The following is a 27,720-nucleotide window of genomic DNA, read 5'->3' as shown; positions in this document are numbered from 1 at the left end:
TTATTTACAGACGACCAATGAAACACAAAAAAGAACAGAGTATAGAATAACGTAATCTATCTGAAAACCCTATAGACTCTATCGCAACATAATGATGCTGTTCCAATTTCCTACAATATCCCCATAAATACACTCCCTGACAAGGTAAATTCAAACCCAGGTTCTTACAAGGGAGATATTAGAAAGCAAATCAGCATGCAACTCTTTTCACTGTAGCTGTTTCTTTGGGTCCCAAGCTAAAAGCTAAACCAAACTAGAAAAATCCCTGAACTGGGAGAACTATCGGTCTCCTTTCATTGTACAAATGTTTTTAAGTAAATGAAAAGCCCTTTTCCTTGATTGTTGCCTGTTAGCTGCAATCAAAGTGACATAATCCCAGACAAACTAGAATCTCTGCTTTTTATGACCTCCTTTGGAATAAAAAACCAAGGACAACATGACCTTGTTAAAGGAGTAACATCACACCAGACATCTTCCTGAAAAGTGACAGCAAAGCAAAAAAGGCAGGTCGATTAACATCTGAAAAACATAGGGTCATGGAGTAATAAAGAAATGCAGCATGGAAACGAATTCTTCAGTCCAACTTATCCATGCTGACCAGATATTCTAAATAAATCTTGTCCTTTTGCCAGCATTTGGCCCCTTATCCCTCTAAACACTTCTTATTCATATACCCATCCAAATACCTGTTAAATGTTGTAATTGTACCAGCCTCCACCACTTCCACTCACAGCTCATTCCATGCATGCACCTCCCTCTTATGAAAAGGTTGCCCCTTATGTCCCTTTTAAATCTTTCCCATCTCACCTTAAACTTTTGTCGTCTAGCTTTGGACTCCACCACCCTCCAAAAAGACTTTGTCTATTTCTCCTATCCATATCCCTCTTGATTTTGTAAACCTCTATAAGATCACCCCTCAGCCTCTGATGCTTCAGGGAAAATAACTCCAACCTATTCAGCCTCTCCTTATAGCTCAAATCCTCCAGCCCTGGCAACATTGTTGTAAAATGTTTCTGAATCCTTTCAAGTTTCACAAAATCCTTCCCATAAAAGGAAACCAGAATTGCACATGGTATTCCAAAAGTGGCATAACCAATGTCCTGTATAGTTGCAACATGACTTCCCAATTCCTATACAATGCACTGACCAATAAAGGCCAACATACCAAATGCTGCCTTCACTATCCTATCTACCTGTGACTCCCCTTTCAAGGACCTATGAACCTGCACTCCAAGGTCTCTTTGTTCAGCATCACTCCCCTGGACCTTACCATTAAGTGTATAAGTTCTGCCCTGATTTGGCTTTCCAGAATGCAACTCATCACATTTATCTAAAACTCCATCTGCCACTCCTCAGTCCATTAATCCATCTGATCAAGATTCTGTTGTACTCTGAGGTAGCCTCCACTACACCTCCAATTTTGGTGTCATCTGCAAACTTACTAACTATACCTCCTACGTTCATATCCAAATCATTTATATAATTGACAAAAAGCAATGGACCCAGTGCCAGTCCTTCTGGCACACCGCTGGCCACAGGCCTCCAGTCTGAAAAGCAAACCCCACCACCACCCTCTACCTTTTTCCTTTGAGCCAGTTCTGTATCCAAATGGCTAGTTTTCCCTGTATTCCAAGTGATCTAACCTTGGAAACCAGTCTACCATGAGGAACCATGTCAAACACCTTACTTACGTCCACGTAGATCACTTGTTGGTACCTAACCTCATCTATCAGCATACCTTTGCTTTCAAATTCTCATCCATTTGCCATATGCTTCCTTCTTGTAGTCTATTTCTCCATAAGACTAGCCTGTCCCCTAAAAGTGAATACAATAACATTCAAAAGAGAAAGAATGGACCTTGAGAGGGATCTGTGAGCAGGATGTCCCCTTGCTAGTCTCAGTTCCAGTGCAGTTTCATACAGGCTGGGAACTTGCACTGTCAGTTGCTGTTAAGTGAGCAGTATGTGAGGTGCCAGATACACCAGCAACTCAAAAACCAGGCTGTACTTTTAAAAGCAGCCTGAAGGCACAATTAATGTGATTGGAATTATTTGGTGGCTTTGAGTTGTTTCCTTCTGGTCCACAGAATTGGGTGAAGATTTTGTCATTCCAGAAAACTGGACGTCATGTATAGTTTCCCCAGTGCTCTATCGAAAAGAGTTCAGTAAACAAGACTCAACCTCCTTTCCTTTCATAATTACTCAATATTGTGAATCACATTCCGTAATCCATCAGGTGCATTGATCTGATTCATTATTGTAGCGATAAATTAAGTTTGTACAGAGACGCCACCATTTGCTGATGTATTGCAGGATCCACTTAATGGATCCTGTTCAATATTTTAATTGTTTTTAGAAAAAAATGTCAGAGGCTGAGTGACAAGCCCTTCTTTAATGCCCAGCCCCTGATTTCATGCTGGTGATTACTTTACCTTTTAACTACTGCAGTCTGTGAGCTCGGGTTGCTTCATGGTGCTAGTAAGTGGATAGCTCCTATCACCATTTCTTTCCCTGAGCCTGCCAGTCACATGACCTTATGTTAATTTGTACACATTTTTAAGCATGAGACTGTTCACTTGCCTCATTCAATGAGATTCTCATCACTTTAATCACTTTAAATGGAGTCTTTGTTTGACTGCATTTGAGGCCCTTGACTGTCAAATTTGCAAGTACAAGTTGTACATCAACAAAAGATTTACCTGGTGCTCACTTCCAGAACTTTATAGATAACCATAATCTAACGGTCTTGGCATTGGGGGACTGATACCAAGTGATTCAGTTGACAGCATCTTATGGGCCACAAACAAGTGAAATGAGGGGTTTGCACAGTGATATCAGTGGCTGAATTAGATTTTAGAAGCATAGATCCTCTTTAACTCCTGCTGCCAGTTTGATTGTCTGTTTGATCATGCCCTTTTAATATGAGCTCAGTAATTCTGAACCCAAATAAATCTATTCAAAACCACAGCCTCTTCCACAAATTGTCATGATCATGAAGACAGAAAAGTCTAAGACGAGGAGTTAAATCTGTCAATCCTTATTGTATTTTTTTCTCTCTCTTTCTCTCTCTTTCTCTCTGTCTCTGTCTTTTTCTCCGGTTCCTTTCTCCAGTCTGCTGAACGCCTGCTTTCAAAACGAACGCCTGGAGTCAAACTGTGGCAAAAGACTGTTAATGAAGGAGAAAACATCCGATTGTGTACAGACTGAGAACACCTTACATAACCTGGGAAGAGGGGGGTGGAGCGAAGAGAGCACAACTCAAACCTTCCATTATTTATAAAAGGGGAAACACCCAAGAACCGATCGGTGGTGTTCAAAAGGGATGCATAGTCCACTTCAAGTGGCACAAGAACCTGGTGTTCGTTGGATTTATGAAGTGGCCTGCATTTCCCAAATGCTACAAGAGGAGATCACCTGGCATTTACTGATGCCTTTCAGTTAGCGCTTGTTACTGATTTCACAATTTCATATCTTTGTTACAGGCAGTTTGTAAGCAATTATTTCTATAGCACTCCATCTGATGTGGCATTAAGTTCCATTTCAGTGAGCGCATTGCACACCATGACCACTTCCCCAGTAGAACATGTGTGATCATTAAGTATTGATTCTCAATTAGCAAGGGCATGAGTATGAATCCCACTACCAAGTTGTGAAATCAAACTCATTCAGTCTGTAATCTGGCTGGCATCAAATAATAGCCAGGGAAGCTGCTATTTAAATTTCTGCTCCTACATATTATGGTCTTAATTGTATTTATTATTCGTTCAAAGGTACATGTCTGACTATCATTTTAATCCCATTGTGCAACAAGGAGTGATTGTTACTTTGTCACCATGGTCCATATTCTAAAGAAAATTAGCCATTTAAAAACACAAAGCAAGTTAGGGGATTCTTGAGGTGAAAATGTTTTGCACTTTGATTTACTAAAGCTGCCTGAAATATGCCATGATCCTAACCTGTCATGTTTCATTGCAAGGTGGAGTATTCCCTCAACCAGAGAAGCTGACAGTGCCAATTGCAGAATACTATTTTAAAATACATCGACATCACTGAATTAGCAGTCTTGCGTCATCCTGTGCTTTCTGTGAACCTTTTCCATGATGTTCATGTTCACATTTCTATTGGAGATGCCACATTGTTGGACAGATGGAATTGCAGTGTGACATTTATATAAACATTCTGACTATGAACGTGAGAATTAATAATCAAAATATAAATGTGTGGCCTTACCAAAGTTTTACACAACTGCAATATGACCTTCCAGCTTTTATACGCAGTGCCTTGACCAGCAAAGGCAAGCATGCTGTATGCTGTCTTTACCACCTCACCCACTTGTGTAGCCATTTTCAGGGAGCTATGAACTTGCATGCCAAGATCCCTCTGTATTTCATGCTCCAAAGAAGCCTGCTATTCACTATATCGTTTCCTCTTGCATTTGGTCTCTTGAAAACATCACCACACTTGTCCAGATTAAATTTGATCTGTTATTTCTCCACCCAACTTTCCAATTGATCTACATCTTGCTGTATCCTTTAAAAGTCTGCCTTATGATTTGCAGCACCACCAAATTTTGTTGTCTGTAAAATTGCTGATTAGTTCACCTACATTTTCATCTAAATCATTTAAAAATATGATAAACAACAGAGGTCCTAGCACCGATCCTTGCGGAACACCACTCATCATTGATTTCCACTCAGATAAGCACTCCTCCACAACTAACCTCTGTCTTCTATGACCATGCCAATTTTGTATTCAACTTATCAACTCAGTCTGGATCCCATGTGACTTAATTTTCTGTACAAACTAACCATGAGGACCTTGACATATCCTTTAGTAAAGTCTATATAGACAACATCCACTACTGTGTCCTCATCAATAATCCTCAACAAACTCAATTAAATTTGAGACAGGATCTCCTCCCACCTAAAGCTGTGCTCCTAATAATTCTAATTTTTCCAAGTGCAAGTAAATCTTGTCCCAAAGAATCTTCTCCAGAAACTTCCTAAACACTGATATAAGGTTCACCAGTCTATAATTTCCTGTATTATGCCTTTTGCCTTTTTTTGAGCAAAAGAGCAACATTGACTATTTTCCAGTCTGAGACCTTGCCTGTGCTAAAGAAGTTTCAAAGATCTGTGTCAAGGACCCAGGACACTCCTCCCTCAGTATCCTGGGATTGATCTCATCTGTCCCTGCAGACTTATCTACTTCAATGTTTTTCAAGACATTCAACATCACCACCTTCTCAACATACTCTAGAATATCCCTAATCTTACCATCATTCATGTTCTTGGTGAACAATGATGCAAAGTACTTATTAAGGATTTCACCTATTTCGTTGAGTGCTCTCAACAGTCTCTTTAATCCCAAGGACATTTCATGACCCCTTTATAGTCCTCCTAATCTCCTTTTTAAGTACCTTCCTGTTTCCTTTATATTCTTCAAGTGCATTGTCTGCTTTCAGTTTCCCAAACCTTACATATACTTCCATTTTCCTTTTGACTAAACTCAATAATTCTTGCTATCCTTCTCTTTCCTCCTGACAGGAACATGCTGGTTCTGAACTCTGATCAACAGGCCTTTAAAAGACTCCAACATGTCAGATGTGGATTTACTTCAACTAGTCACCCCTTATCTTATTTCTTCTGTTCCTGTCTAATACTGTCATAATTAGTCTTCCCCCAGTTTTGCACTTTCATCTGAGGACCAGTCTTATCCTTATCCATAACTATCATTAAACTTATGGAATTATGTTCACTGTTCCCAAAATACACCCTCACTGAAACTTCAGTCACCTGGTCAGCCTTATTCTCCAACATAAGGTCTAGCATGTCCCCTTCCCTATTTGGACTATTTAAATATTGTTTCAAGAAATCCTCCTGGATACAGCTAACAAATTCTGCCCTGTCTCAGGCCCAGTCAATATTCAGGAAGTTAAAATCATCATAACAGCACTGTTATTTTTGCATATTTCCATGATTTAGAATTACATTGAATCCCAACAAGCCCACACTGACCCTTCAAAGAGTAACCCACCCAGACCAATTCCCCTATCCAACTATTCTACATTTACCCCTTACTAATGCACCTAATGTACACAGCCCTGAATGCTATGGGCAATGTAGAATGGCCAATTCACCTAACCTGCACATCTTTGGATTGTGGGAGGAAACTGGAGCTCCCAGAGAAAACCCAAGACGACATTGGGAGAATGTGCAAACTCCACACAGATAGTCGCCTGAGGCTGGAATTGAACTCAGGTCCCTGGCACTGAGAGGCAGCAGTGCAAACCACTGAGCTACCTGCTTCTATATGTGTTCCTGTATCTCTTGGTGACTCTCAGGACACCTATATGGTAACTCTTCAAGTTATGATCATCATTTTGTTTTCTCATCTTTCAATTGCCAGTCTAGAAATGAGTGAATTTGCTGGCTGAAGTTTGAACTCTTGACCTGTGACTCACTAGCCCAGTACCATGATCACTCTGCATAGTACATGGTCTGTAATTCAAGTTCTAAGAATTTAATAATTGAGCTAGGTCAAAAAAGAAGTGTTTTCCTCCATGGGAAGAATGAAATTATATCTACAGAAGAACCCAGACAAATCTTATAGGTTTCTGGCCCTGTTTTCAGACCTGTTGAATTATTTAAAATATAGTCAGAAGAGAAAACACAAAACTTGAAGCATCTAGTATTTTGATATTGGATTTCTGCCCCACAGTTAAAGAACATGTTATTGGGACGCAACACAGGGAAAGGCACCAAATGCACCCCAATCTTTTTGTGCCTTATAATTCTTCAGAAACTGCTTTTTCTTTGCCCATTTTGGTGAGAAAGGTAGCTGATATTTGCACGTTGTTTGCAGGGCAACAGAAGAGAATGATTTTTTTCAGTTAAGCTTGATAATTAAATAAAATTCAAAGATTATACCAGATTGAAATATGAATAGTGTGCTGCAGTCTGTAACTCAATCAAATCTAGGGAAGATGTATTGGGTTTTTTCTGAGCTTTTTCCTGTCACTTATGCTGAATTATAATATATAATCCTCTGATCTAATACAGTCAATTTTGAAATCCTGACTATTGAAGTAACCTTTCAATTATATTGAGATTTTTAAAAGTTGATATTCCCATTTTATAGATGTCATGATGTTAAAATTCAGCAACCCTTCGAGAATGACATATATAATCTATTGTAATCATAGAGTGGGCCTGTAATTTGGAATCACAGCATTGTTGAATTGGCTTACTACTTTGACTTATGTTATCAAGTGGACCCGCTCTCTGCAAATAAAAAAAAAGGAAAATGGTAAATTTAGGTAAATCCCTCTCAATTTAGGATGACAGTTGGACATCAAGGAATTGGAAAGTATGGTGTTCGGTTATACTGAACCACACAGATCTGTGTGTCGTACAATAGTTAATTATGTTGACCCACACAGATGCACAAAGTATTATACTGAGTCATATTGATTTCTGCACATCCAGGTATACATTGTATCATCATGAGTTGGATTAAAATGCACAGATCCAGTTATACGCAGTATCACACTGTTTTGTTTCTAATCTAACCATCCAGTACTGTGAAAAATGGTCACTTGGACAGGCACCTGTAAAATCATACACCAATATGAATTACTTGTCTTGGAAAAATGGAGAAGGGGTAAAATTGAGGAGTCCAGGGTAGAACCTTTGTTGTTAAATTTTTGATTTTTAAAAAATGACGAGTCTAAAAAGTGATTGTGTCCTCCAGTAGCTTGTTAGCAATATTGTTCTCTTCATCAGTGGTGAGGGATCCAAGTGTTGGGGACCTTGGTACTGGAGACTGGGACCACTTGCACTGAACTGAACTACTTGGCACATTTGTGATTCTTGCCTGATGAAATACTCAAGCAGATTGTCCTCAGTGTTTACTGAAGAGCAGAAATGTAAGAGTTTGTAATCACACTTCACCCTATTTCCTTTGGACCGTGGTTCTGCCATTGACATAATTCCATCTTGTTATCTGAGAGTCATTTTGCAATGGGTTACTATTTCTGTCTCATCATGTTATGTGAAATGAGGTGACATGAGCTGGCCTTGTGTCAGAAATTCTGGTTTTATTGTACATACTGATTTTATTTTGTCTCAATTTATGCATAATATAGATGATGTTCTCAAGCAGTTGGCTGCATTCTTTATTGGCTTTTAATTTCTCAGCTCCCGCCACCCCTGATCCCACCTGATCTAGTCTGTTATTGCCCTGAAATATATTATTCAGTGATATCTTCACATTAGGATGAAATAGGTTCATTGTAATCATTTATTGTTAGTACTGATTTGCTTCTGAGGCTGTGATCTTCACAATATATTTTTTCCTATAGTATCCAATATTAAGGAATCTCCAGAGATGTGATGAGATATTAATTTGATTATTTCAGATTCAAAGTGCAGGACTCTCCACATTAAAAGGACAATCAATCCATCCGACTGTGGTGAGAGTTTAGCTCCTTAGGGAGCATTCGGGAGCACAGCATGAGTTTGAGATTTTTGTTTGCTGTCTATCTGAGGATGGGTATACAAGGAACACAATAATTCTATGATCCAGATTTCATTAATTTTTTTTAGCTTATTGATTTGATAATAGGGTACAGCAAAAGGCTCTTCCTATGCATTTTCTGCAACAAATACTCATTGAATAGTCAATGCTGTCTTCTGAGGTCAGTACCCTCAGTAGTGTCTTGATATTTGCAAGGGATCCCCCACAGAGAGGTCTGACCAGCACCAGTTAAAGATGCAAGCATTTGAAGGCTGTGTTGAATATTGTCTAATTCTACCCATTAAACATTTCAATTCAAGAGCACCATAAGCAAGTAAACTTTCTGCAGGATCTGATCCAGAACCCATCTTTGTTGTGTGCAGAGCTTCCTCATGTGGATGAAAGCCAATGGAGAGTTGTCCTACAGTGCCCATGCATCCATTTTCATTTCCTGGGTTAGAAGGAAATGAAATAAAAGTAAAGAGGGTTTAGCCACAGAATTTTTTTTAAAAATGAGGCTAATAAATCTTGCAGCCTTCAGCATATCATTTTCTTGTTCCTGAAGATTCCCACCACCAAATGTAATGGTAGAATTATGCGCAGTGCTATTTGCAAAATTCTCAGTCTTTGCACTGAAAGCAGAGTTGCTCCAGAGAAACTTGGTCTGAACTTCTGCATTGGTCATGTGCAATCTTTTTCATTTTCCTGGTTGGGACAGCTAAGGAATCAAAACTTGAAAGATTGTATCACTGGGCTACTGCTGGACAGAAAAGGGTCCTGTATAAAAATGTTATGTGCTTTTTTTCTATCTGGTCTTTTTGACCATGGTTTTCAGTATGGGGTAATTGTGTACATTCTGGATTGATGCTGATATCTGTACTGATCCTTTCAATAAATCTAGCGACTGGAGTATGTGTGATGTGTCTCTTTGGTGTTTTTTGGGGCAGCTCCACATTTCTGAGGAGCTAGTATTTTTTGGAGAATGTATAAAGGGGAGCAATGGTTCATCTGGAAAGGAAACCAGTTAACATTGTGGGGAATGCTGAAATAGAACTCAGTATGATTGCGAGGTCAGGAAATTTACTAAAATTTGTAATGTAGAAACACTCAGTGCATTTATGTATATATTTCAGCCATCAGAAGAAATCTCTTCTGAAGCTGTTGACTAATTGTTAGAATGCATTTCCCCCAGCAAAGTCTGGTTCATTGTCTCTTCATCTGTGTCTATGTGACTTGAAGTCAAGGATATTACAGCAGAATCCTACCCCATATAATAAAAGTTTGAATGTAGCAAGAGTTTCTGGATTCAGTTTAAGATTAGAAACCTCCATTAGAGCTTCTGTCTGAGAGGTTTTCAAGTTTTCACCCCTGTCCTTGGCATGGTTGCTGTAGCCATGAGGGGAGCCCTGCAGTGCTAGAGATGCGGTCTTTATTGAGACATTGTACCATGGTTCACCCTTTGGGTGGTGATGCCATAGCACTTAGAGGAGGAGCATGGGTATACAGCCCTTGGATCCGATATTTATATTCCAGGCAACATCACTTAAAATTGATTCAATTGATCTCAGCCCTGAAAGTTTCCAAAATGGTTGCCATGTTTGCTGACATCTGGTTTAATTTTTTATGAGCATTTCTGAGACACTAATAAAATGCACAGTTTTCTTTATATATTTACAAGCTCACCTTTAAATATGACAGCAATACTATACACAGGTAGAGAAGGTGCATTTGAATTCTCATCAGAAAGATGATCTTGGGCTGTGCATTGTGCTGACAGAGTGGACCACTCTCAAGGTGGATTGAGAAGTGAATCAGTTGTCAGAGGCTCATGATTAGTGTTAAAACTCTGAAGGGAAGGAGTAAAGGAATAGTTCCATTACAGTTGGATTTTAGAATGCAGAAAATGTTCTTATGTGGACCTGGTAAAGTTAAATCAGTCCTGGCATTTAAGAGTAGTGGATCGTAATGACGAATATTAGTAGTTTTTTGGTTGAATCATGAATTGGAATCGTGATGAATTGCTCCAGTGGGAGTAAGGACCAACATGGACATAATGAGCCAAGTAAAACGCCTTATTGCTGTCATTTTGCTAATGATGCACTTGCTAGTATGATGGTGATATGTATAATAATAGCATTTTGGGGAATTGGTGAATGTTATTTTCAAACAAAGTTTACATTTTACCATTTCTGTTTCAGGCCATCGATGCAATCACAGCAGTCCTTTGGGCCCTCTCCCTCTCCGGTGAATAAAATGGCCACCATGGGGAACAAGTTGCCATCTGTCAGCCAGCTCATCAGTCCGCAGCGCAATGCACTCACACAAGCCCCCATGCCCCCAGGAAGTATGGGTAAGATTCAGTTTGTTCTCTTATGTGGAGAAACTACTGATTCCTCTCTTGCATCCTAGGCACATGTATGTGTGATGGATGATGCTTCTCGCTAAACACTCGCAGCCTTTCTTTCTTCATTTGCAATACTTGATCATTAGGTAGGACTTTTGTTCCTTTGATTAGCAATATCTATCTATTTCTACCCGAAAATATTCAAAGACTCTGCTTTCATTGCCTTGTTAGGAAGAGAGTTCCAAAGATTCTTGACCCTCTGAGAAACAAAAAAACATCTCCTCACTTCTGTCTTAAATGAACAACTCCATATTTTTAAATGGTCCTGAACTAAGTTGTTTCCCGGTTGTCAGGGATCGGAACTAATTTGCTCATCGTTGCTCCAGGCCACATTTTTTGTATAAGGCACAGTGTGTAATGTTGAGGCTGCAATGGATAGAGAGTGGGTGGGTTATCTCGAGCATAAAGCTGCTTAGAAGCTTGATGAAGGCTGTTTCTGATCAGTTATTTTGTTTCCTCAGTTCCTCAGATGATGAATGTTCCAATGCAGATGAATGGTGACATGAATGGGTTGAGTCCCACGCAGGGATTGCCTTCACCAATGGCTTCGACTTCACATTGCACACCGCCTCCGCCTTACCCGTCTGACAACAGCATCTCCAGGTCAGAGGTGGTGATTAGATTACTCACTTTCTTTGTAGAATTAGTTTGCATAAAATGGACCATTTTCATAGAGCCATGAAGCATTCCCTGTTTATGAAATTTCAGGCCATCAATCTGTTGACAAATTGAATTAATCCCACAGTAAAATCTGAAAACTGATTTACTTTATGCTATGATCAGCTCAGGTTTATGTCATAAACAACAATATATTGAGTTTTCACTGGCAACGAGCCATTATTTTCTTCAACAAGAAGCCCACAATCTTAAGTTTGCAAGGTATTCAAACTGGAGACCACACACCACATGTGGTCACTGAGCCAAGATAAACCAGTTCAACACTGGCCAGGGTTAAATTCAGTCACTTGAAAGGTTTAAAATTGGTAAGGAGATGGTATTGGACAGGCTGTCTGCCCTTAGTTGACAAGGCACCAGGACCAAATGAGATGCATCCAAGAATATTGAGAGATGTGAAAGTGGAAATTGCCAGGGCACTGGCCGCAATGTTTTAGTTTTGTTTCGACTCTGGTGCCAGATGATTGGAGCATTGCAAACATTAGGCCTTTGTCCAAAAAAGTGTAAGGATGAGCCTGGCGATGATAGACCACCTGGTTTAACTTTGATTGGGAAACTTATAGAAACAATAATTTATGAAAAAATTAATAGTCACAATGATAAATGCAGGTAATTAAGGAGAGCCAGCATGGATTTTTTTAAGGAAAAATCTATCTTAGCTAACTTTCTGGAGTTCTTACGGTGTAGTAACAGAGAGGGTTGACATGGGTAACTGTGTTGATGTAGTGTACAGGAACTTGCAGAGAGTATTTGGTATGTTGCTATACAACAGACTTGAGCAAATGGAATAAAAGGGACATTAGCAACATAGATTTACTGAGTGACCAGAAACCGGGTAATGGTTATTGGATGTTATTCAGACTAGGGTAAGCTTTGTATTGAATTTCCCGGGAATCAATGTTGAGATCTTTACTTTTCATGATCTGTATTGATGATCTATACCTACAGGACACAATTTCAAAACAAACCAATTTTGGAATTACTGTAAATGTTGGAATCATTATAAACTGTGAGGAGGATGGTGTCAACTTCCAAAGGATGTAGACACATTGGATTGGGCAGATAGGTGGCAGATGAAGTTCAATGCAGAGAAGTAAAAGGTGATAAGCAAGTCTTGGACAAACAGTATAAAATAAAGGATACATTTCTGTAGGGGAGTGCAGGAGCAGAGGGACCTGAATGTTAATGAACTGAAGTTGTTAAATGTAGTTTGAAAGAATGGTTAATTTCCTGTATTTCCTAAATGGGACCATAGATTATAAGAGCACCAAGGGTATGTTGAACTTGTATAAGGCAGTAATTCAGCCTCAGGTGGAGTACTGCGTTCTGTTCTAGACACCGCATTTCAGGAAGAATATGAAGGCATGACAGAAGATGTTTAAGAATGGATTCAGATATAAGAAACTTAAGTCATGAAGATAGATCATCAAGTTATTAGGCTCTGAAATAAACTGCTGGAGAAAATATGGTTATTTGCAAAGAGTAATGGGAAGAAAACAATATGAAATCCATTTCTTCACCCATTGATTGGCTTTCCTTGAATTCTGAGCCCCACCTAGAGTTATAGTGAGACACAACATGGAAATAGATCCTTTAGTCCATGCCGACCAGATATCCTAAACTGTCTCATTTGCCAGTATTTGGTCCATATCCCTCTAAACCATTCCTATTCATGTACCCATCCAGATGCTTTTTAAATGTTGTAATTGTATCCACTTCCATTTCCTCTAGCAGCTCATTCCATTCATGCATCATCCCCTCACACTAAAACTATGCCCTGAAGTTTGGGCTTCCCTACCCGGGGGGGGGGAAAAAACGCCTTGACTATTCACTCCATCCATCACCTCGGGATGTTATAAACCTCTGTAGGATCACCCCTCAACCTTTGACGCTCCATCTGTTCTCACTGCTCTTGCCCCAGTATTGAATGAATCATAAGTCAGCAAAATATGTCTTTAAGGCATAAACAAGTCTCATCCTATTTAAGTCTCCAGAGATCACATCCATCCCTACCATAATGCACAAATCAACCCCTCAATTTCACATTCCAAAGATATTTATTTTATGAAATAATATTCTTTGAGCTATTTTGATTTAACTTTCCCAATTATTCCTATTCCTTTAAAGTTACAGCCTGTTCATGACTAACGCCAGTTTGGGTGAATTGAGTCTAAAGAGAAATTCCACTGTAAATGAACCAATTTCAAATTCTCCAAGTCGTGAAAAATCCTTGACTACTTACAGGGGTCTTTACAATTTCAACTGCGCATGTTTGTTCTTTGCAGGAAGGTTTTGAGGGAAGGGTGCAGGAATGGTCGGTACAGATTAGGAAGCTGCAGAATTACTGGGTTGGACAGAGTTACTTTATAGTCCCAATTACTCCTTCACTGAGGGAAAGGAAGAATGAAGCAATCACACACTCACACACACACTCACACACACACTCACACTCACACTCACACTCACACACTGAGTTGTCCCAGCGTGGCGTAGCATGCTGCTTCCCTGCCTCGGAATTGAAAGAATGTGAATTCAACCTCCACTCCAAAACAAAGGACAGCAGATTGCCTTCCCACATAAGTAAACCAGAAAAGGTTTTTACAAGAGTGTTTACATAAGTAAACAAGAAAGGGTTTTTACAACCACGAGAGTGACAGTGGTTACATGGTCATTAAATTTTTTTTTCATTCTAGATTGTTATTGAATTCAAATTTTGCCATCTACAATTGAATCCATGTCCCAGAATATTAGGCCCTGGTGCATTGACATAACCACTGCACCACCACATCCCCCAGTAATTCAGAGACCCAGCTCCAGGACATCTCTGCAGGAGTTGCTCAGGGTCATTTTCTAGGCCCAAATGTCTTCAGCTGCTTCATCAATGACCTTCTCTCCATCATAAGGTCAGAAATGCATTCACTAATCAGGACTATTCATAACACCTCAGGTACTGGAGATCCATGTCTAAATGCAATAAGCCACAGACCATATTCTTGCTTGGATTCATGATTAGCAAGTTATACTTGTGCCACAAAAGTTTCTGATAGTTAGATTCTCTCTTGTTGGAGATGGTCACTATCACCTGTTCACATTCAAAGGCATTGCCTTACTAAGTCCCATACCATCAACATCTACGAGGCTATCATTGACCAGAACTAGCCATTTAAATACTATGGCTACAAGCAAAGGTCAGAGGTTGTGAATACTGTGACACATAACTCCCTCCCTGACTCCCCAAAGCCTGTCCAACATCTAGATGGCACAGGGTGGTTCAGTGGTTTGCACTGCTGCCTTGCAGTGCCAAGGACCTGGGTTCAATTCCAGCCTCAGGGGATTGTGCAAACTCCATACAGACATTCTCCCCATATCTGCCTGGGTTTCCTCCGGGTGCTCCAGTTTCCTTCCATAATCCAAAGATATGCAGGTCAGGTGAATTGGTCATGCTAAATTGCCCATAATGACAGGTGCATTAGTAGGGAGTAGGAGAATTGGTCTGGGTTACTCTTCAGATGGTCGGTATCGACTTGTTGGGCCGAAGGGCCTGTTTCCGCACTATAGGGAATCTAATCTAATCAGGTCCGGAGTGTGATAGAATACTTGCCATTACCTTGGATGGGTACAACTCCAATAGCACTCATGAGCTTTTGTCATCCAGTACAAAGTAATCCCCTGGGAAACATGGAAAATAGGAGACGCCTGGACACTATACTTCTGTTCTTTCCCATTGAGTGAAGGAATTTCTCATCTTAGTCCAAAATGGCCCACTACCTATCCCAAGAAAATCCCTTTGTTCTGGACCTTGGTTTGATTTGCCCTTGATCTAACACCTTCAATTCTTGCACTCTTCACCACTGACCTGCAGGGGCAGTAGTGTGTACCATCTTCAAAAATCATTGCTACAAATCAAGGCTCCTCTAACAGCACCTTCCAAACTCTCAACCTTTACCAGAATCGCAAGGTCAGCCAATACATGGTTACACCAGTGCCTGCAAATTACTTTCCAAGTCTCATATCATGCAGACGTAGAACTATGTGACTTTTCTTTCACTTCACCGGGTCAAAAATCTGGAACCCCCCCCCCCCCCCGCCTCCCTGACATCACTGTGGGTATCCCTACACCCCAAACAATTCAGCTATTCAAAAGACAGCCCATCTCCACCACCACAGGCGCATTAGTGATAGGCAGTAAATTCGAACCAAGTCAATGCCCACATCTCATTAAATAATTTTTAAAAAAACTTTTTATTGACCCAATGCATTACTGCTATATTATCATAGGTGTTGTTTTGCAGAGGAGATGTTAAACCTCAGTTGAGTGTACCACATCCCAGGGCACTATTTTGGGCATGAGCAGTGGAGTGCTTCCTGGTGTCTTGGCTAACTTTTAACTCCATCATTATGACAGATAATCTTATTATTCACACACTGTTCTTTGTGTGGGTTTACAGAAATTGTTTTATTGCTGATTTGTTTGTGTCATAATTGCATAAAATTTTCTGTTACTTGGTGTGCATCTGCTTGTTGTTTGAGGAAGTTGTGATCTTGAGCAAAATACAGCACTGACTGTTCATTCCCTCTGTTTGCAGCTTTCTGACGAGAGCCGGCTGTGCGTCGTGTTTGGAGTATTTCACCACCCAGGGATTGATGAACGTTTACCAGATCGAGCATTTTACCATGGATGTAAGTCGTTTCCACTTCCCACTCGGGTCCCTGATCCCTGCAAATTTCCCTCATCTCTTTAGTAAAACCATCACACTAGATGGAAAAACCAAAACATGTTCAATATGTTTTGCAGAGGAGATGTTAAACCTCAGTTGAATATACCACATCCCAGGGCACTATTTTGGGCATGAGCAGTGGAGTGCTTCCTGGTGTCTTGGCTAATTTTTAACTCAATCAGTATGACAGATGATCTTATTATTCAGTCCTCAGTACCATGAAATTTGAATGAAAAGATAATACAGATATTTAATTAAGCCTTAAAGTCACACACACTTCCCTATATCTGCAACTTGAGGAAGGTGAATACAGATCTAACCTCTTTAAATGAATGGACAACAATTATGTTCACTGAATCTCTCTCGCACTTACCAAAACTGGACCAGAAACAGGAAAATCTGCTCTTCTGATTTTAGTTCCCCTTGAAAGAGGTAGACAATATTTGTCTTTTAATTTATTCCTTGGTTGTAAAGGCTTTGTCCCAGTGATTAAAGCAGGTGTTTCTGAGAGAATGGAAATGGAAAATGATGGAAATACTAAGGAAAAATGTCAGAAGGATTAGGTGTTTCCCGGTCCCTTAAGTTAATTGCTAGGTGTGTGGTTTGTGATACAGTGCTTATTGTAAAGGAGCTGTCACTGCTCAAGACTCATCATGAAAAGTTGTGAAACTAAATTTAATTAGTGAGATCATTTGTGGTGTTAATAAAGGTGAGTATAAAGATGTTGGGTTCTCGTGAAAACCCAACTAATTCACTATCCTTTTAAGGAAAGGAGGACAGTCCTGAATGGTATGGTTTTGTTCAGGATATCTAGAGTTAAATGATGAACAGCATCATTAAAGTCAATAAAAGAATGGTTTTTCTCAAAGTCTGAAGTTTTGCATTTTTTTTAAAGGAATAATTTAATAAATTTGTTCTCCCAGTTGAAAGCAATAAATGGAAAGTCTTGGAGGTCATTCTGCCAAGTTTCCAGTCTGTGCTTTTGAAGTTCTGTTTCAGCAGTGTGAACACATAAGAATGATCAGTGATTTGCTGGCTCTGTGACCAAAATCCTTTTTTAAATTTTTTTTTGTCAGGATCTCATCAGCCTCAAGATTCCTGAGCAATACCGACATGCCATCTGGAAAGGAATACTGGATCACAGACAGTCCCTTGACTTCTCAACTCCTCCCCAACTACTGCGAAATACAAGCAGTGCCTCTACTGCCAGTATGGGCTCCCAGAATGAGACACGCGGTGAACGGGTAATTGATGCTGTCCGTTTCACCCTGCGCCAGACCATCTCCTTCCCTCCCCGCGATGATTGGAATGATTTTGGGTTTGACGTGGATGGACGCCGCAGCAAGCAGCGGATCAAGGAGGAAGGGGAGTGAAGTGGTCTGGAGCAACAACCATACCAAACCACAAAAGACATTGTTCCAAACATATCTACTGATGACAACAATACGAGGGGACACTGTCAGAACAAAGTATCTATACTTTGAGTATTCTTACTCGTATTCAAATTGGTTGCACTTATCCAACTTTAATTTGTCTTTATTTTACTTTTTTTGTTGTCTTAAGCCCAACTGCCCATATATGGTAGCTGTATCAAAGCTTATAGGGTGCTTGAGGGGCTATGTGGGATTTGTAACTGCCATATTTATACATCTCTTCCTGTGTAAAGAGGGTCATTCTAATCAATGGTATTGTTCATGCATCAAAACTACAACTGCATAAAGGTGTACAAGTAAGTACAGAGTGAACGTGCAAGTGAGGAAGGCAGATTGAATGGAGTTGCTGGGCCTCCATCCTCACACTCTATCCTTGGTTATCTTGCACTTCAAAAATGAACTTAATATTTCACTGCCTGGGCTGAGGCCAGAAGTGCTGTAAAAGTACTTACAGGCACTAGAACAGTGGCTGGCAACCTCTGTGAGGAGAGGAGCAGTTAGTGTTATTTGTTTTTTTTTGACGGTGACAGAGCACCAATGTGCAACCATTCAGTCTACCACATGAATTCAACTCCTGGAAATGGGTCAAAGAGCCCTTACTGAGATTCAGTTCTGCAAAAATAGTTTTGTGTCTTTGGCATTTTCCTGTTCCTGCTCACCTGCAATGCGTCGAGGTAGCTGAGTGGTATGTCTCTTCCAATAGTGAATTATGATTATGACTGGGCGTATTGTCAACTCACTTAGAACTCCAAATGTGATCTCCTGGTGCTGACATGTCCTGGATCATTGAAACCATATGTCACCTACTGAATGAATGCAGCTGACAGTTAGCTAGAGTTGGGATATGAACCCTTTCACTTACAAGCTGTGATGTGTTAGCTCGTGAACGCAGCCTTGATTGATAATTATATTCTGAGATTTGCTTTAAATTTAAAGGGGCAAAGGGGAAAAAAAGCTTCATGGCGATCACTGATACCAAATTTTATAATGTTCCAGAGTTTTATATTGCGATTCACCTCAACTTTGCATTTCATTTGCAGGATGTTACATGGTGTGAAAGTAGTGATCCTGGTGGTGCTTGCCAGTTCTGCGGGACTGCTAGATTTGGTTAGGTTTCATCTCCTCCTCAGGATAGGGAGAGACCATTCAGCAATCTCAGTTGCATGGGACACTGCCTTCAGTCTGGAGCAGAAGCAACTTTTTGGGTTTATCCCTAATTAGGTTCACAATTGTAAAAGAATTCCCTTCTCTTCAGACTTTCCAGTTTTCACTAATAACAATAGGATCCTTGTAAGAAAATTCAAAAATTTTACAGGAAAGAAAGATGTGTACTGCCTTGTGACACAGATGAGATGTTTAGGATCTTTGTAATATGCACCATTCTTACTGTCTCACTGATATCTGTTGCTTAAATGTCAGTGTAGAGTTCATTTCATATATATGATACTGAGACACCTGATTGTTAAAATTACATTATTAAATTTAGTGATTAAGAGCTGGTAAACTGATCCGCAGAGTAGCGGCTTGATAAATGGGCTCTAAATGGAAAAGCAGGCTGTGACTATCGGTTTGTACCATTGTCACCCAGTTAAAGAAGCCTTATAAACCAGCCCAGACAGCTTTTTGTTTGGTGGAAGGGAGTGGGGGAAAAGTGGGAGGAATTTAAATTTGACTGAAAGCACCACTTGTACCATGACTTTAACACGCTGCAGCATTCTGTTTCTCTACTTGAATCTGGTTCTAGGGTAGCCTTTGTGTTACTGTATCCGTTTCATATGAGTCCTAGATTTCAATATTTTGTTTTATATTCATCTCTTGGTATTTTGCTACAGTGACTAAGGCTGTCCTGCAGGTGAACTCCAAACAGCTTGGTGCTAATGGCTGAGGTGATTCATGTCATTGAAATTCCTCGCAAACTGTGAATTAGGGTTTGGTAGCCGCAATCAGAAATGTAGAGACACTTTTACTTCTTTTTATCCCTCTCTTTGCATCCTTCAATTTTATTGCACTTCAAAAACAATTTCGAAATATCAGGGTAATCCTTGCAGAGTTGTTCCTGTACAGAAGCCCATGTTTATCCTCTCTTCTTTCTTATCCCTCCAATACACAATGATCAAATAACCCACCGGTGCTCATCCTGTGACCTTACTCTTCTAGACCAGTCTGACCTGCTGGAATTGTTTGAGCCTTACACAGGATTGGAAGGAGAAGAGGAATTCATGTCACAGATAACAAGCCATTGAGTGTGCCTGCCCCACGGTGACTTTCACAACTCCCTTTCCGATATGATCACAAAAACAGAGCACTGCTGGAGATGTCTATAGGTTTTCCCAAAAATATTTTTGGACTGTATTTTGAGAGAAAAAGAACAAAAAAAGTCTCTACAAAAACAAATGTTGTGGCTTTGATTGTGCAGGTGTTAAAAAGGCATGTGTCTAAAATTTTAAATGGGAGTTTGTCTGTAGTAGGATAACAGTCATAAAATAGTTGGTCAGTTTTCATTTCATGTTGCTGTATATATATACATTGGAGCATTTTGTCAATCTTTTTTAGAAATAAATATATATATATGTAATGTCTAAGGTGGTATAAATCATGTAACTTTGTCAAACTGTGCACTCACCAACACTGGCCAGGCTCAGCACTCACTCAATTATTACAATTCGTGGCTGAATAAATGCAGAGCCCAGTGTCACATTAGCACTGTACAGATCAGCACAGTATGCTTGCAAAATGATAATATCCAGGGCTTATATATGGGGGTATCGATTTTTGTTTGGTATTTCACTGAATAAACTGTACTCGTGACCACAGTAATCAGAGAGGAGTGGGTAGCAGATCAGGATGCTGGCAGATTTGTACTATTTGGAATCAATACTTGTGTTTCAGTAAAGTGTAAATCTGCTGCGTGTTGGATTTGATGCACTGTAGAGTTCCTTCTGTATAAACTACCACCACATTCCTTTTTTTTCCAGTATTAAGCATCCAATTAAAAGTTTCTCAAGAGTCCTGGTTCCCTTGAGTATCATTTGAATTTTGATCTAATAACATTTTCTGTCATTCACCCAAAAGCTTCCTTATTGTGAACATCAGTATGTGAGACTGTGCAAGGTGTGCACCCTAATTGTTGGGGCAAGAGTGCCTTGTTAGTTATAAAAACTGTGTTGTTTGGCTTTGAGCTGTTTGATTCAGACACTGTACAGTACATGGCAGAGTGTCCCAGTTCACAGCTCGTGACAACCTCCTTTCCCAGTCGATTACTTAGTTATAATTAGTGTAGAACTTAGTCAGGACTGGCAGAAGTACTATCCTTCTGAAAAGATTACAACTAAAACAAGCTGGGAAGAGTGGTAAACAATGAGGATGATACGAATTATCTACAGCAGGACAGATTGCAGGTAACAGGCACCAAGAGTATAATACTGAGAAGTTATGAAGTGATGCATGTTTGGTAGAAGGGTTACATAGAGGGAATTTAGATTTAATAGCCCAGTTCTAAAGAGTATGTAGGGACAGAGGGACCTACTAGTACATAGGGGAGGTGATGTATGAGTGGTATTATCACTTAGATCTCTTGATTAGCATACCAGTAATATTCTGAGGACCCAAATTCAGATCCCACCACAGCAGATGGTAGATTAAGGAAGGAAAACTGCCATCCTCACCTGGTCTGCCCTACATGTGACTCCAAACCCACAGCAAAGTGGTTGACTCTTAACTGCCCTCTGGATAATATATGCTGACCCTAGCTAGGGATACCCTCATCCCCAAAAATAAACAAATAATTCCATCGATCATTGAAGATGGTAAGATGTATCAAGAATTTGTATCAAGGGTTTCATAAGTGACTGTACACTGAAAACAAAAGCAGGGAGGTTATGCTTGATTGAGCCCAGTTTCTGAGAAGGGTCAGCTAGTAGAAATTAAGGGACTCTTTTGACGTGGCGAACTTGTAGGAATTAAAAGTGGGTACTGACGGATTGGACCACAGTGCGCACTGCACATGTGCAACATTTTAAAATCTTAAATATAGGACAAACAAACTAAAAGGGTAGGTTAGTAGAGTTGAGCTTGTTCTTGGAGCAACGGAGATTGTGGAAAGATTGGACTGAGGTGTAAGATTATGATATGTTTGCATAGACAATCAAGGCAAAACTCTCACCATTATTTGTTGATACAAAGACTGGGAAATACCAAGTTAAACTTTTTTGAGCGAGAGGTATAGGGAAATTTTTTAAAGCTAGGAATGGTAATGGCTTGGAATTTTCTGTCCATGATGATAGTCGACGTGGAGTCAAGTGGGAGAGTGTATGAATATTATTGATATATATATATATGAATAGCATGAATTGCTATGCACGTGGCCAATTGCGTAAAGCAAGGTCTATGAAGATCTTGTGTAGTAACCTTTAACATGGCCCTTGACGAAATTCCTTCTGAAAATTCAATTTCAGCACATCCACAAGCTCAACTTCATTCAGTTGCTTGTTACTTCTTCAAAGAACTCTAATGAATTAGTTCAACATGATTTCCCTCCTTGTTGGCCTGCATTAAGATATCATGGTGATTGACCAAAATGGTGGACTGAGAGTAGCATGGATGTTGCAGCTGTGCCTGAGATTCAGGCTTATTTCTAGATTTACTTCTAGATTTCTCAGTTATTACAAAAGAGATTTAGTTAAGTACATGAATAAGTAGTGTTTGCAGGCAGATAGGACTGGTTCTAATTTGGGATTACAGTCGGCATGGAGGAAAGGGTCTGTTTCTGTACTGTATGACTCCAAGCCCATGACAATGATACAGGACAAGAAGCTGGGTAAATGTGGTGGAGTCGTTCTTGTTTCAGGTGGTGAGTTTAATGGCTCATGCATGCTAAAGAACTAAAGCACATATGACAAGGACAAGCCAGCTTCAATAACCCATTCATTTTCCCAAACATTCATGAAATAACTCTACAGAGGCCAGTGTCCTGTCACCAACTCATGTTTGCTTCACAAGTGGAGAGCCCTTGGCATTGCTAACTTCCTCAGCGTAAGCTCTCCGAGTGAACAGAACCTCTGATACACCTATTTCTTTGTCGGCCAGGGTAACCGCCCTAATCAGGGAGCTCATTCTGTGAGGTTGATCTGGCTGACCTCATTTCAATCATTACATCCCTCTTCCTCCTGGAATGTTTTAGCACCAGGTCAGGTTCTTCCACTCTGTGTCTGAAAATGGCAGAATGTAATGCACAGTAGCTCATCTCTTGTGGCTGAAGCAATCCATTCTCCTCTTCAGGCGGCAAAGGCATCAAGGCAACAACATGCACCGTGTCCATCTCACATTGAGGTATCTTCAGGGCTTGGTGGAGAGGGATAACCTGCAAGTTCCAGAGCTGTTGAGAAGCCAAGCATGTTTTCCTCTCGTGCCAATTGTGAGTTTGCAGCTTTCAAATGGTCCACATACTCCTTCAGAACCGTCACACTATTATTTATTCTTTCTACATCACTGCTTGCATTGACCATGTGTCTTACCTCTGCAGGGCCATTCCCATAGTTCCTACACCAAATTTCATCCCCTGAAAAAAACCGCTCTCATTAGCATTCCTCCCTCGAAGGAAGTTTCCCTTTAACCTGGTGCAGAGTATTCTAGCTATTGGCAAATCCTCTTGAGCTATCCCTAACTCTGAAGCTGTAGGCTATTTCCCCAAGTTTCCCTTCAAAGTTTGGACTGCTGTTTCTGCCAGACCATTGAATAATGGATGATAGGGGGCAATCCTTAAAGTTGAATGATATTCAACATATAAGAAATACTCAAATTCCCTGCTGGTAAGTGATGGCCTGTAACCTGTGACCAACACAGGAGTCCGTGTATTGCAAAAGATGTGTGCAGTTTTTCTAGCATCATCCTGTGTTTGACAAAATGAACTCTATGCACTGTGCACCCAGCCACTTTGGGCATCCACAATGACTAAATGCATTGAGCCCATGAAAGGACGAGCATAATCGACATGTAACCGAGTCCAGGGCCATTCCCACGACTGTGCTGGAGCTGTTGGCAGTTATTTTTGTCTCCAAGGCATCTATTTGTGGCCAATAGACTCACCTTCTTACCAGCATTTTCATTTTTCAAACCCCCGGATGACCGTGGTGGAGTTCAGCCAGCATCTGAAAGCGATTACTCTGGGCAGTCACTCTTGCACCCCATAATAATCTGCTGTCCTGTCCTGTGATCTGATCTCTCCAGGTCCAGAAGGGTTTCAATTCTGGTTTCTGCCATCGCCGCCAGCTGTTTTAGTTTTGCCGGGACTGCCTCTCTGTGTCCAAACCTTATATATTTACAGCTGTGACTGGAAGTCTGAAAACTTAAAACCGCTGTGGACTCTTCCAGTAAGCAATACCACTAGTGGTGTATTTGCCAGTGGGAGGCAGTTCAATATATCCATATTTTCTACTTGGCCTCCTGGACAGTGTTCCAACTTATAATGATACGCACTGAGAACAAATGATTCAGCTCTGACAAGGAGTCATCGCGACTCAATGATTGCTTCGATGTTGTCTGACCCACTGTGATCTCCAGCATTTGTTGTTTTCAGGACACATTCCAACATCTTCAATAATTTGCTCCTTCCTTATAATGATATGCACTTAGCTTTAGAGCCCACCGCTGAATTCGGCCTGAAGTTAGGGTCGGTGCTGTCTTGTCCTCTTTAAGTAGATCTCGCTCGGGTTTGTGGTCCACTATTATTACAAATTTACGTCTTTAAAGGTATTGGTGGAACTTTGACACCAAATATGACCACCAAGCCTTCCTTCTGTGGGCATATTTGGCATGAGCCAAAGTCCTGGAAACATACACTATTTGGCATTCCTCTCCACTGGGCAACCTATGATTTAATATGACCCCAATGATGTATGGGGAGACATTGCATGTCAACACCAGATCTTGTTTGAAGTCATAGTATGCCAACACCTTAAAGGATGATAACTATTTCTTCACTTCCCTGAAAGCAATGACTTGGCTATATGACCATTTCAAAGCTGACCCTTTTTAAAGAGTTGATGCAAAGGTGCTGGGATGGAAGTGATCTGTAATAATTTACCAGCTGAAGGAAAGACTGAAGTTCTGGCACAGATGTGGGAGCTGAGGCATTTTTGATCATTATCATTTTAACTTCCAACAAGTGTAACCTGGTCTTGTTGACTCTGTAGCTTGAGTATGTCACTTGAGGTGCCTGGACCCACATTTTTCCTTTCTAAGGCTTAACTGGGAAAAACATCAATGGACATAAATGGTAACCTGGGATACACCTCCCATTGTTTGCTGAAAAGTGGCACAGGCTGATCATACCACAGATGGCAGTCTCTACAATTAATAGCCATAGGGTCTGTAATAATAAAAGTGTACTTCTGGGAATCCTTGTCTAACCGCCATTGCAAGTAAGCATGACTCATGTCCAGCTTCATGAAGGACAACCCATCTGCCACTTTGCGTATAAATCCTCCTTGCAGAATCATGGAATTGCTTCCTGGTCAACATGCAAGGCGGCCTTGCTCCTTTGACAGTCCCTAGAATCTCCTGAAAAACTTACAGGTATTTATTTACGACTTCACTTTCTGTTTTCTGTTGAAAAATGTTGAGCCAATCAGGTTGAATTTTTCTCAACCAATTTTGCTCCATCATGCTCAAGTCCATTATAATCACACCAGAATCAAAGTAGTACCTTAATCTGTAAAGGTTGCCCGGTACAGGTTTTCAGTCTAGCCGAGGTCTTGTGCAAACTTAAGGGTTGAAGTCCACAATGAATTTTGTTTTAAAAAACTGGTTCTGCAATTACTGTAACAGCTGTGCTGGTATCGACCTCCATTACAACTAGGTGACCATTTAACCAGACAATTATTTTGATTGCTTCTGATTTGAATTTTGCTAAATAATTTAACTGTTCTAAACCAGATCTAGGTGGAAATTTCAGGGTGTGCATTCTCTTGGATACTGACTTATGAGTTCTCTTATTTAATTTAGGTCCAATGGGACTCTTTTGTTGTCTCGATTCCACATACTGGCAGAAATTACAATGGCTTGCTGGCCCAGATTCTGAGGAAAATTTTAACCATTTGGTTGAGGCTTGACTTTGTTTTGGGGTTTGGCTGTGGACTGACCTAGAGTTCCTCTGTTCAGGGTTTGTCCCAAGAGACACTATGCAATTAGGTTCGCTCAAGTGGTGTTGCCCTAAGCTCTATCAAGACTGGCGACAGTATCACTTGCATTGGAATATCTTGCACTTGCTGCATTTTCTGGGGATTAAAGGCAGTTTAGTGCCTGTTTGAAGTCCAGTTGGCCTTCAACTAGTGGGTGCTTTTGCACGGATACATCATTAATCTCAACAGGTCACTCAGCATTTCATTAACAGTTAAACCAAAGTCACATGCCTCTGCCAGTCATCTTAACCCTGTCAAAAATTCCAAAATGGATTCCCTGGCTCTTCATTTGCTGAATAAAACCAATAGCATCTCAGAACTAGAGGAGACTTAACATCATAAAATTCCTTACCAGTATCCATCAATTCCTGCTGCCTTGGGAAAAGTTAGATTCCTAATAACCAAAAAAGCTGAGGGTCCACCATCTGGCAGGAGACTTGTTGCTTTTCATCTCCCTGATGTCATTTGCCTGAAAAAAATAACTAATTCTTTCCACATACTGGGCCCAGTCTTTGGCAGGATTGAACAAGTCAAGCTTCCCAGATAATGGCATGGTGCCAGAAATGCTTAACCTAAATCAAGTAATATCATAAATGGCTGCCAGAAACATGTCAGCAGAGGCAGAGATCAGATCACTATAGCAAACCAACTGGTACGTAATACTGCTTTTTAATTTCATCACAGTCTGAGGGTATTGCTTGCTAGCCCAACAATTTTTGCCTATCTTCATTTGCCTTTGAGGTGGTGGTAAGCTGCTGCCTTGAACTATTGTCCATTTATTATAGGTAGAATCTAACCACTGTAAGAGCAAATTGCTGCAGATGCTGGAATCTGTACTGAATATGCTAGACTGAAAACATTATCTTGTTCTCTCTCCATGGTTACTGTCTTCCTACTAGAGTCTAATCCTGTTTGGGAGAGGGTTCCAGGATTTTAATCCAGCATTGATGAAGGAATGGCAATACGTTTTGAAGTCTGGATAGTGAGTGGCCTTGAAGGGAGACTTGCAAATGACACTGTTCTCATGTATTTGCTGCACTTCTCATTTTGAATGGTAGTGGTCTTGGGTTTGAAAGGTGCTGATTAAGTGAATCTATAAATGGGACACAGTCATGGTACTGAGTGTTGGTGTTGGAGAGACTAATGTTTATGGATGTTGTGCAAATCATGTTTTGTGTTGGATGGTCTCAAGTTTTTCAAGGGTATTGTTGCTGCACTCAGCCAGGCAAGTATTCCATTACACTCCTGACTTGTGCTTTGTGGATAGAATCTACCCTGTCAACTATGTTTCAATAAGGTCATTTCTCTTTGTTCTAAATAAAGTATATTCCTCACCATCTCATAGATTATCTCCATAGTGGGATGAATTTTTGAATTTTCACTGGCCAGCCTCCTAAGGTCAGGGGTCCAGAACTACTTGCAGTATTCTAAATGCGGTCTGAGCAGTACCTTGTATAACTAGTGAGAGTTGCCCTGTTTTTGCTCAAGTTCCTCTGAAATGAAGTCCATTTGCCTTTCCTGTAACACACTAAGCTTACAAATCTCACCATCACCCTCTTCCCTCAACCCACCTCCCCAAAAGAAAGTCCTCTGTGCTGCAGATTTCTCTGTTTAGATAATATTCAGATCCTCTGGTAGAAAGAATATTGTGTATAGACTCACATTTTCTTCCATGATCTTCCACTTACCAAATTTTTGCCCTTTCAGTTAACCTGTAGACTTCTGTGTGTCATCTTTAGCAGTTGCCTTCCTACCTATTTTTGTGACATCTGTAAAGTTGGCTATAATACACTTACT

General features: G+C 40.3%; 1 protein-coding gene across 4 annotated transcripts in view; it reads left to right on the top strand.

Annotated features, from left to right (window-relative positions):
* Positions 1–20,752, top strand: part of tp63 (tumor protein p63) — a 108,331-nt gene extending 87,579 nt beyond the window's left edge. For 2 of the 4 annotated variants that reach the window (XM_060834651.1, XM_060834650.1), the window contains exons 9-12: positions 10,715–10,866; positions 11,382–11,523; positions 16,182–16,275; positions 17,390–20,752. In XM_060834651.1, the coding sequence (XP_060690634.1) occupies positions 10,715–10,866; positions 11,382–11,523; positions 16,182–16,275; positions 17,390–17,686 (685 nt within the window). In that variant the 3' untranslated portion in view covers positions 17,687–20,752. Of the gene's footprint in view, positions 1–3,110; positions 3,402–10,714; positions 10,867–11,381; positions 11,531–16,181; positions 16,276–17,389 lie in introns of those variants that run through there. The other 2 variants (XM_060834652.1, XM_060834653.1) reach the window with 2 other exon arrangements.
* Positions 20,753–27,720: the final 6,968 nt, after the last annotated feature.

This window comes from Hemiscyllium ocellatum, chromosome 13 (assembly GCF_020745735.1).
Source record: "Hemiscyllium ocellatum isolate sHemOce1 chromosome 13, sHemOce1.pat.X.cur, whole genome shotgun sequence".
In the NCBI taxonomy this organism is placed as follows: domain Eukaryota; kingdom Metazoa; phylum Chordata; class Chondrichthyes; order Orectolobiformes; family Hemiscylliidae; genus Hemiscyllium; species Hemiscyllium ocellatum.
The sequence above is the reverse complement of the archived record's forward strand: the minus strand, read 5'-3'. Positions and strand labels throughout refer to the sequence as shown.